Genomic DNA, 12,539 nt, shown 5'->3' on the forward strand with positions numbered 1-12,539 from the left:
GTATATGTGTGTATATATATATACATATATATATATATATATATATATTTATATGTATATGTGTGTGTGTGTATATATATATATATATATATATATATATATATATATATATATATATATATACATATATATATATTTATATTTATATGTATATGTGTGTGTATATATATATATATATATATATATATATATATATATATATATATATATATATATATATATATATATATATATAAACCATTAACTTCAACCAAATTACTAATTGAGTCAAAAATTGTTGGTAAAAGTTTCATCAAGAACTTTTGTTAAAAAACTCCATGAAAATTCTTATTTTCTTTTAAATGTAAAAAAAACCTGATAAAAACATTAATACATTTCATACATCTTTATATAAAAAAAAATTATATAAAACTAACACCAAGTAAAGTTTCCACACCAGCAAGTTGATGAGATTCAAACTAAAAATATAAAAATATTATCATTAAAGAAAACAATCTTAATGATGAAAAAATATTTTTTTTATTATATTTAAATTAAATACAGAATAAAATAAAAAGATTTAACTGGAACTAAATAGAAATATCTTTTGTTATTAATAAATTTTTTTATTGAATTCTGTTGAATTCTTTTATATTTATTTTATTTAATACAATGCATTTACTTCATTATATACAAAACTAACTTTCAACTACTTAAATATTTTATTTTTATTAACTTTATAAAGCCAATGTATTTTATTTTGAAGGATACCTTTTTAGCAATGTTTCAGACATTTTAACCATCCTTAAGTCTAATAATTCTTGTTTGTCATACCATTTTTTTACTGTCATACATTTTATTAAACTAAATATCTTATAAATGGAAAACATTAAACTGTAAACCTATTTTTATCAAGAAAAGTCTAGTGTTTTAAATAATGTTAAATTGGTTTGTTTAATGAGATAAAAAGTGTTATCAAGATAATTGACCAATTTCATTAGAATTAAGACATCTGTGACTAACAGATTAGCTTTCTCTTCACTCTAAATCAGCACCTTAAATAATTATTGAATGAAACAACAGAGCGAACTATTTAAATACTCATCTGGATAATTTTTATAAAAATAAAATATATTAAATTTGTGTAGCAAATGTCTTTATGCATACATGTGACAGAGCAAAGAATAAAATATTTTAAAAAAATGAAAAATGAGAAGAAAAAATATAAATAAAGCCTTTAGTTAGAAAAAAAAACCCGGAAAAATAGTAGTAACACACATAAGTAGATACACACATAGGCTTTTTATTGCTATCTACAAATTGAATTATTATACAAATTACAACCACTTTTATTTTTATCAAACATTCTCTACATAACTTTATAGACTTAGTTACTACTTTTAGCAGCTTATTTTTTAGAATGATATCAAACTTTTATTTAGATATAGATTTCAAGAGACTTTATGCTTATTCTTAACTTTATGCTTATTCTTAAGATATAAATTTTTTTATTTGCTTTATTAGACTTTCGTCTGACATTTTATTAAAGAATATAATAATATAACAATAACAAAAGACACTAATAATAATTATTACTTAAACAAGATATAAAGTCATTATCAAACAATTTACCATGACCAATAACAATTAATACAAATAATTCAATTTTAATTGGTTTACTGACTTTCCTTTTATTGTTATATATGTTACTTTGTTAAGAAAGAATGCTTAGATTTTCTAAGCAAATATATGGGATCCTTTTACATAAAGTTAACATTAAATAAAGACTATTTTGCTGATGATTTGTATAATAATCTAGAAAAATTAAAAAAAAGTTTTGCTTTCAAGTTTGTTTGTTACTTTTTTTTCATATACAAAATGCTGTATTACATAATTAATTAAAAACAGGATATTGTACTTAATGAGTTGAAAATTAGTCAGAAGAGCTAAAATCACAAAATTTTGTTCATTAAGTATATTTGTCATCATTCACTTTACTATCAAAAAATTATTTTTGCTATTAAAAAGAAAGTAGACAAAGGGAAAAAGAAAAGTTAGAAATTTTCTATTTCTACTTGGTTCAAAAAAACTATCAGGATTAAAGTCAGCATTTTTAAAATTAAAGTATACAAAATATTTTAGGACAATCCTTACTTAAATCGGGAGAGGTACGTGTATATATATATCGGGTGGACATGGAAAAATCCGGTTAACTTTAAATAAAGATAATAAATTCTAAAACCACAAATGCTTTTTATTTATTTTATTTTTTTAATTAAACTTCTTTACCTTTAATTGTGTTGATAAACTTTTGTTTACTAATCAAGGATTTGTAAAACCTTTCGAAAACAAATTGAGGTGTCTAAAAAAATTTTTTTTGCAAAAATTCATCAACTTCATATCACTTGATTGCTAAACATACAATTGTCCTAAAATTTACAGTCATAGATATTATAAATAAGTTAAAGACTACTCAAAGCTTTGAAAGAAAACCTGGAAGTTTTGATGAATTTTTGCAAAAAATTTTTTTTGCAAAAATTCATCAACTTCATATCACTTGATTGCTAAACATACAATTGTCCTAAAATTTACAGTCATAGATATTATAAATAAGTTAAAGACTACTCAAAGCTTTGAAAGAAAACTTTCCATAAATCCAACAAAGTAAAATCGATTCTCAGTTCAATAGCAAGAAATTTGAATCAGTCACAGCAGATCTAGGAAAAAATTCAAGACTTCGCATTTTTATATCAAAAAAGTACTTAAAATTACTGGAATAAAGGAGAAGCTTAAATGGTGAAATTAAAGGAATTCAACATGCAAAGCAGTTGGTTAAAACAATGGCCAATAAAAGTATGTGCATAATTGAAGATGACGAAACATATTGCAAGGCAAATTTTTCACAACTTCTTGGTCAACAATTTTACTATGAGAACAAAGATAAACCTGTCAATGATCAGTTTAAATATATTTGACAATTTGAAAAATTTGCGTCCAAGTTCTTTGTGTGGCAAGCAATTTATAGCTGTGGTATGCAGTTCTCTTGTTTTGTCACCAAGAAGACCTTGACTGCCAATACCTACATCAAAGAATGTCTACAAAAAAGACTTTTGCCATTTACGAAAAAACACAAATACTGAAGTCTCTTTTGGCCTCTTGCTGCTTCTCACTATCCTAAAAAAGCTCTACAGTGGTGAAAAGATAATAATGTGAAAACTGTTCCTAAAAATGTGAATCCTCCAAATCGTCCCGAAGAGTGTAAAATTGAAGATTTTTGGGCAATAATTAAAGAAGTTATGTGTAAGACAGGTGGAATAACAAAAAATAAAAAGGACTTCCAAAAAAAGTGGAGCAATGCCACCAATAAGGTGAAAAAAAAAAAAAATCTGCAAAATGATAGCATCAACCAGCAATAAAATTCGATCTCTTGCCAAACAGCCCATCAAGCCCCTTAAATTTAAGTTGAAACCCTAACCGATGTACACATTAAATAAAAAAAGAAATTGAAATAAAAAGCATTTATGGTTTTAGAGAAATCTCAATTTAAAGTTTTAGCTTATTATACAAACCATTAGTTTGACACCATCTCGAGTTTGGAGCAGTTATTTGGAACCCCTATTGGAAAGGAGAAATTAATAGACTTGAAAAAGTTCAAATTAGAGTGACTAAAATATCATGTCTAGTTAGTTATGGTCACAAAGAAAGAAACTTAAAACTAAAAAATTGCCTTCATTAAAAAACAGAAGAAGGCAGGGTGATTTAATTCAAATGTTCAAATTAGTAAAACACATTGACAAAATAAATTTGCATAACCAAATTGAATATTTTAATACTAATGGTCAAGCAAGAGGTCATAAATGAAAAATGCATAAGGAGTCAATAAAAACACAAAATAACTACAAGTTTAACACAATCAGACAATATTTTTTCACTAATAGAGTTGTAAATGACAGGAATCTTGTAATTGTTTTTAATTCTTGTTTAATTTTTGGGCTGTTAAAGACTGAAATTCTACATAATGTCAGTTTCAACTCTTATGAGTTACAGTGTCATTTCTATAATTCTATAATAAAATAATAAAGTTGGCCAGATTTTTCCATGTCCACCCAATAAATATATATATATCAGGCCTTGTTAAGAAGCGTTACGCAGCTCGCATTTTGCCTGCGAAAAGGCGATTTGCCTACGCGTTTAGCAGTTTAGCGCTATGCAAAAACTTATATCTTTTAGAATATTTAAATTATCTTTTGATGTCGTTAACGTGACGTTTATTTAGAAGAAATAAAGCCGTAAATAAAAGCATTTAACCGCAAATGTAAACCAATAGATTTTTTGTTAAAGAAACAGTTTGTTTAATAGTTTTTTTTGTTGTTGTTAAAAATTAGTTAAAAAAAATAAAGTGTTTTAAGTTTTATCTTGAGGAATTAAATATATAACTTCTTTTAAATATAAAAGTTATTTTTAGTCATAATAGTTTAAAAAATGCACGATTTATTTTGATGTAAATATTTTATTAATAAGATATTTTGTTTATTGTTAATTCAATAACGTAAAGTTTTAATGACGCTCGTTTAATTTATGAAAATAAATTATGATCACGAATATATTATTGGTAACTGATAAATAACAAAAAAACTCTTATTGTTTAAAAACATTAAAAAGAGTTTACAAATTAAATAAGAAAAATTTTTAACAGTTAATAAAATAACCAAAAACCAACTGTAAAATTATAAGAAAATAAACAAACATTATTTTACGTTTCATGAAAAAAATATTTTTTTCAAAATAAAATTTAGTTCATACTTGAAAAAAAAATAATAAAAATGATTTTTCAAATAAGAACTTAGATTTTATTTGTAACTTTTGTTATAGTGAGATAAAAACAAATGTTTGATTGATTTTTAACGTGTTAATAAAACAACTTTAATTACAATGCGGTACTTGAAATGACGCTAGTGACGCAATATACCTTCTAACAATGCAAAATATATTTGATTAGTTGAGTTACTTTGAAATGTGTTACGCGTTTTCCCTATGCAGCGAAATCTCGTAACAAAGCCTGATATATATATATATATATATATATATATATATATATATATATATATATATATATATATATATATATATATATATATATATATATATATATATATATATATATATATAGATATAGATATAGATATTAGGGGTATGACTAAAAAGCACATTTCATTTTTTCAGAAATGGCATAGCGGAAAAAGTTGAACTTTTACTTGTATTAACTTAAAACAATAATTTTTTCTAAATCCAAAAAAAACTCTCCCACCAGTGCAAATGTAAATTTGGTCCCAGCTGTCTAAAAATGCAAAAACTTCAAGTTTTTACATTTATAGTAGGGGCAGGGTCACTTAACAAAATTTCAAAAGTACCATGAGAGTTATTTTTGTAGCTTGACCTATCTACTTTTAGATTATATTTTGTTTTTTGGTAAATATGATGGGAAGAATTGATATTAACCATTTGCAATCATGTGTATATTTGAGAGGTTGGGGGGATGGGAGGCTATTTAAATATTTTTTTTATGTACTTTAAAACATTTTTGTAATCGTACATTTTTTATTTAAAGAAAGACTATTTTATGGTTTTTATCAGTTGTTTTAAATTTTAAACAATGATAAGCTACAACCATTAAGTTTGCTTCTCCGTCTACTTTTGTTTCTAAAAGTTTCAATGAGGTCTTGACTAGAATTAGAAGCGTGTTCTACACTGTAATGTAGTACAAAAAGACCAGTGACAATTTTTTTTTAAATCTTTTCAGTTCAGCTGTCTCATCTTGTGATCTTAGTGTTGATGGTTATCTTCCTCTAATTCGTAAAGACTCTAATAGTCACATGCTTGGCCTGGGCATTTACATTCATAAGAATTCACCCATTTGTCGTGAAACTAGGTTTAAATCCACAGACTATTCTTTTATGTGCTTTCGTTTAGCACCACTTCACTCTATTGCCTTTCTCTTTGTTCTATATCGCTCTCCTTCATCTCAAGACTGCACACTTTTTGATGTTATTTATGATCATATTGACAAGGCCCTCTCTCTTTATCCATCAGCTAATATAATTGTTGTTGGTGACTCACCACTCTGAATGGCTTGGCTCTATTGTCAGTGATTCGGCAGGCATTAAAGCCCACAACTTTTGCCTTTCTCAATCCCTAACTCAAATAGTCAACTTTCCAACTCGCTTTCCAGACAACCCTAATCATCTACCTTCTCTACTCGACTTATGTCTTGTTTCTGATCCTAGTCAGTGCTCAGTTTCTCCACATTCACCTTTAGGTTCTTCTGATCACAGTTTGATCTCTCTAAAACTAATATCTCATTCTTCTTTATCACCTGAATCCCCCTATTATCGAACCTCTTACAACTACAGTAAAGCCGACTGGATTTTTTTCCGTGATTTTCTTCGTGATAGCCCTTGGGTAGAAATCTTTCGTCTTCCTGTCAACAAATGTGCTTCTTACATAACTTCGTGGATTCAGGCTGGCATGGAATCTTTTATTCCCTCTCAACGATTCCAGGTCAAGCCTCACTCTCCTCCATGGTTTTCTTCACACTGTGCGGCTGCGATTGCCAATCGAAACCGTTACTTCCATATTTATCAGCAAAACAATTCTCCAGAAAACAGACGTCTGTTTATTACTGCTAGAAACAATTGTAAAAAGGTTTTGTCTAACGCCAAAACCCGCTATTCTCAGGTCATGAAATCTCGTATCTCATCCCAAAAATTAGGCTCTCGTGACTTCTGGAGAATCTTTAATTATATCAATAATAAAGGCATATCTATAATTCCACCTCTCTTGCACGGTTCAGACGTTGTCCTCGATGGACAACACTCTTCTTCTTATTCTGTAACTTCAGGGGTTCCTCAAGGTTCTATCCTTGGCCCTATACTATTTTTGATTTACATTAACGATCTTCCAGATATTCTCACATCTAAGGTGGCATTGTTTGCAGATGATACTACCATTTATTCTTGTCGTGATAAGAAACCAACACCTTCTGATTGCTTGGAGGGGGCATTTGAGCTTGAAAAGGATCTCACTTCTGCTACAGCATGGGGCTCACAGTGGCTGGTGAACTTTTAATTTAGATAAAACTCAATTTTTTTCAGCCAATCGTTATCGCAATAATTTAGATCTTCATATATATTTATGAACGGTGATGTACTTGATGAGTCACCTACTCTTCATCTTCTAGGATTAACTCTTACTTCCAATCTTTCTTTGAAACCATATATCAAATCAGTTGCAAAATTAGCATCTGCTAAGGTTGCATCTCTTTATCGAGCTCGTCACTTTCTTACTTCGGATTCTATTCTCTATCTCTATAAATCTCAAATCGGGCCTTGTATGGAATATCCGGAGGCAGTTTAGACTTGTTTTGTCAAAGTATATTGATCAAGGGATTACCAAAACGGAAGACTGTTTTAACACCAACTTTACATAATTCTCTACTAAGAACAAGGCTTACTTTTGGGACCCATGGTTTTTTAGTTCAGGACGTTGTTAAGAAGCGTTACGCAGGTCACATTTTAGCTGCGAAAAGGCAATTTGCATACGCTTTCATATATAAATATATATATATATATATATATATATATATAATATATATATATATATATATATATATATATATATATATATATATATATATATATATATATATATATATATATGAAACCACAGCGGAAACGGCAAGTTATATGACATTAAATGTCAATTTAAAGATCTATAAGAACAAAATATAATGAAACCAACCTCAAGCTTGCTTTTAAGTTGTGCAATTTCTGTATCAATTTGATATAAATCATGCCTCTGCATGTTTGCATTTAACTTTTCAGTAGCTATTTTGAAAAAGAAAAATATTGTTGCTAAAAAATTGTTAGAAAAAAAAAAAAAAAAAAAATCAACATATATACTAACACTAACACTGTACTGGTTTGAAAACAAGAGATAACATATCCCTGGTAGTAACACACTTAACATGTATCAATGCGCATCAGTTTTTTTCACCAAGCTCAAAACAAAAAAAGAAAAAAAAATAATTTATTCGATAATTTTTCTTAAAACAAAGAAATTATAATAATTATTTTTTAAACATGAAACAATCAGCTTTTTTAAAAGTGAAAGTGAAAACAAAAATTATATAAAGATTTTTTTTATTTTTTTTTTATTTTTAAGTTTGTAATAAAAATTTAAGTTTAGATTTTTGAAACTTGTATGTTTCTTTAAATTTAGGTACTTTTAACAAGAAAATTGAAATAATTTGTTATTGGTATGGCTTTTTATGTTTAATACATTTAGACTGTAAAAATTATTTTAAATTTTTAGATAACTTTACTCAATCAAAGATGACTTTTTTACATGATTTTTTTTAAATGACCAAGTTTGTTAGTTTTTTTTTCCAACTAAACTTCTCAAACCTGCTTTATTAAAATTCTTCAATTTTTTTTTGGCATTTGAACTTTGCTTGTTTTAGTTCTTAGAAAGCTGATTTAAATCTGATTTAAAACTTTTTTTTCTGAAATATAATTAAAAATACAATTATACTATTTTTTTAGATTGTTGTAACTGAGTATTTGTTTAAAATTAAAACCAGGGATTTCCACTTGCTCTGTTGAGTTTGAGGGTTTTTCTAGTAAATGTAAATTCTTTAAAATTTACAACAACAAAAAAATCAAGTTAAGCATGGTTCTTCCAGAGAAGTGGTGGAATTAAACTCCATAATCGCTTATGTAGCTTAATCACTACACCACTACCGCATAATATAACTTATTAATAACTTACAATTTATTGTTTGCACAAAATACTGATCATCTTGTTTTTCGTTAGGTGATCTCTAAAATATATACATATCTATTTATATACAAATATCATTATTTATTGGCTTAATCCCTGATATATTATTTTGTAATTATAAAAAATATACTATCTACTATTTTGTTTAAAAATTTTTTAAACTTTTTCTATTTTGTTTAAAAATTGAAGTCTTTTAATTATAAAAAATATACTATGTTCTATCTTGGTTAAAAATTAATGTCTCAAAAACAAAAAATAGATGAAAGAAAATAAAAAATTTCAATGTTATTTAAAGTTACTTATTTTGAGCTATTTTTTTTAGATGCTAAAATGTTTTTGTTATTAGATCTTTAGAACCAGCTAGAAAAAGTATACCAACAGTTTTAATCATTATAAAGAGTTATATGTCATACCAAAAGAGAAACCAGAAAAAACTAAATTATGTACTATTTGCATAAATTTCAAGAAATGGGTTTTATAAAACCCAAAATAGGATTTAGAATTTAAAGGGAATGAAGCAAGTGGTTTGGAATATTTTACATATTTTACTAGATTGAATTTTGTCTTGTGGCTGTATTTATTTCCCAATCTTTTTATCCCCAGCCATATTTAAATAAAGTCTTATTTTAACTTTCAGTAAGTTGGTAGTTGTGATGTATATATTTTGGCAGAATATTGTTGCATATTCTTCTCAGATTTAAAAGATTAAAAGTTGTGAAATTGTTTTTACTACTAAATGATTTAAAAAGCTCACCAATTCTCTAATAATCTACTTTAGTTTTTAAGTTACCCTGTTATGAAAGTTTTAATATCGACTTTGAAATTATGGTTTTGCTACTTTAAAGTAAATTTATAACTATTTTCAAAAACAGTAATAATAAAAGAAATATTATTTTTATTTCAGATAATTATTTCAAAGATATTTTTATTTATTTTACTCCTAATGTTAATGTTGTAAATTTTCTTGAAAAGAAACAAAAATGTAATATTCTATTTGTTTACATATAGAGAAAAGATAATGGGAAGTTGTCTAAACAGCTGGCAAACCTAAACAACAGCAGCACAACCACTTAAAAAATGTCAGAAACTGAAAAGTCTAATAAAAAAATTTGATGGATTGTTCTTGGGAATTAGGTTTTGTGATTAGACTTCAAGATAAGCAAAAGGATGTATCACAGCAAAGTCCTAAGATTAATTATTTAACAAAAAAGCTTTGTTAAACAAAAATGGCTTCATTGATAGAAAAATTATTCCCGATGTAGAAAGGGTAATTGATATATTCTTATCATCTGGAGAGAGACATTAAAACTATTTATTTAGAATTATTTATTAAAAATTATTGCTGGCTTATATAACTTGCTATAATTAAATGAAATTATGAAAATATAATAACTTGGTTTTATCTTTTATTTACACTTGTTTTTTTGTTTTTTTTTAATGTAATCTTAACACATCGTTTATTTGTTAGAATTTAATGAGGCTTTATTTTTTATGAACTTTTTATGATCCTTGTCTTCTGAAATACTATGTAATAGAACATTAAACAAAATTAATAAAAAAAAGTAGAAAAATTACTAATTGTTAAAATTACAAAAGTATTATAAATTTTTGTTACATTACTAACATTTTTACATTATCTTACAAGACCTATCAAAAAATAGGAAGGTTATAATTTTGTCTAAGTTTAAAGGCAACATTAAAACTTACACATGGGGTGCAAAGTCCTACACCTTACTTTCTAGTTATTGCACTTTGTTAAGTAAGTTAAACATACTGTGTGTCTAACTTACTTATGAACAGAACAGCCAGGGGAAATTTTTTGTTGCAAAGTTTTGATATTAGATATTTACTGAAAACCATTAAAAATAAGGGGATAATACAGATGTAAAATGAATGAAAACTAAACTATGTAAAATTTGTAGTAGGTGCTAATAACAAACATAAAAATAATATTAATGAAATAAATAACAATGGTTACAACAATGAGAGCAAGATTCAAACTTAGACCAAGATTCAAACTTATCTGCTTAACTATTTGTACAATGTATTTTTAAATAGTCTAAAAAGAAAGAGCATCATCAGCTGATCAGGCTTCAATATGACAACAGTATTTCTAATCAAGAATAAATAAGAAATTTATGGAGATAGAGAATAGACTGGAAAAGTAACTGATATGATAAAGCCACACAACATTTTTATTTAAAAAAAAACTGTTGTAATTCATAGATAAAAGAATTTCAAAAATAAAAACTAGCAAAAAAAAAAAAAAAAGAATCATTTTATTTGAGCTAAAATTCACCAGCCACTGGAGGCAATAAATAGCTTTCCTATTTGTATTAATATTCAAGGTAATCTGTTCTAAATGATCAAAAAGTGATTAAAAACTTAAAATTAGAACATATATATAAGTCATCAGCCACTTTAGCAATAAGGTTATCAGGTAGATCAATAATGTTGTCCATAAGGGATAACACAGCTTTAAAAATAACAGCTTTCATGCTGTGATAAGAAAACAAAACTTTGATCATTTGGAAGCTAACATATAAAACATAAAGAGAGTATATAGAGAAAACCAATGAGTATAACTCTGTTAAAAGCCTTTGATATGTCAAGAACAATTACTTTTAGAATTGTTGAAAGTAAAACAATGTGAAACCATTTGGTTTTTACAAAAATAATTGGAAATCTTAGAGTGGTGTCCAGAATATTCTAAAAATAGGAATAACAGCTCTTGTTTTCCAGTAGATAGGATAACAAGCTTAAGATGAGCACTTGTTTCAAGCATAAAACTCTGATAAAAATGTTGTGGATCAGACTACTAGGTGTAAAAGAGAAATTTATAAAGATAATTAAAATGTCATAATTAAATGTTTAAGATTAAACTGTTTGTCGGGAAAGTCACGGAAGAGTTAGAATGCGGTAGTGATATAGTGGTAGAGCGCTCGATTCATAAGTGAGAAGTTCCGAGTTCAATTCCCACCATATCCCTGGTAGTACCACACTCAATTGGTTTCTCCGCGCAGCAGCCTTGTTCGTCAAGGTTCGTGTTTCAGAGTTATAGAGTTGAGAGAGGGTTATAACCACAAGTAGCCTCCTCATCTGTAGTGGCCTTCTCGGCCTTAGGGAGGTGAATTATAAAAAATTTAAAAATTTGAAAAAAAAAAAAAAAGATAAGATCTGACCAAAGAGAGACAGAATATTAAAATTACTTTTATTAATGACACTATTAAAGATGTTCTTACAAAAATTAAAATGATAAAAAGATGAAATAAATAACCTAACACTTGAAAACTTTGAACTTAACTTGAAGATAGCTGTTGCTAAGAAAAAAACCACGATGAGCGAAACAATAACAATAACAATAACAACAAGATATTTATTATCTATCAATAACCAATAAATTTTATAATAGATATAAACCAATAAATTTTATAATAGATATAAACCAATAACAACAATAATAAAGTATAACAATTTAATATAACAAGAAAAATAATAATTATAATAGAAAAACAATAATAGTAATGACTAAAATAATTGTAAACATGAAATTTATAGTAATAAGTTAATGATTATTTACATGATATTTATAGTAATATGATAATGATTATTTACATGATATTTATAGTAATAAGTTAATGATTATTTACATGATATTTATAGTAATAAGTTAATGATTGTTAAAAATAATGTCATTAAAACAGATGTCTGATCAAAGGAGT

General features: G+C 26.4%; 1 protein-coding gene across 3 annotated transcripts in view; it reads right to left on the minus strand.

Moving 5' to 3' along the window:
- Positions 1-12,539, minus strand: part of LOC136071949 (dynamin-binding protein-like) — a 102,743-nt gene that overhangs the window by 87,725 nt on the left and 2,479 nt on the right. For all 3 annotated transcript variants that reach the window (XM_065797889.1, XM_065797891.1, XM_065797890.1), the window contains exons 2-4: positions 8,806-8,857; positions 7,777-7,862; positions 417-458 (exon numbers count right to left, since the gene is read on the minus strand). In XM_065797889.1, the coding sequence (XP_065653961.1) occupies positions 417-458; positions 7,777-7,862; positions 8,806-8,857 (180 nt within the window). The remainder of the gene's footprint in view (positions 1-416; positions 459-7,776; positions 7,863-8,805; positions 8,858-12,539) is intronic.

Source organism: Hydra vulgaris, chromosome 05 (genome assembly GCF_038396675.1).
Source record: "Hydra vulgaris chromosome 05, alternate assembly HydraT2T_AEP".
NCBI classification, from domain to species: Eukaryota; Metazoa; Cnidaria; class Hydrozoa; order Anthoathecata; family Hydridae; genus Hydra; species Hydra vulgaris.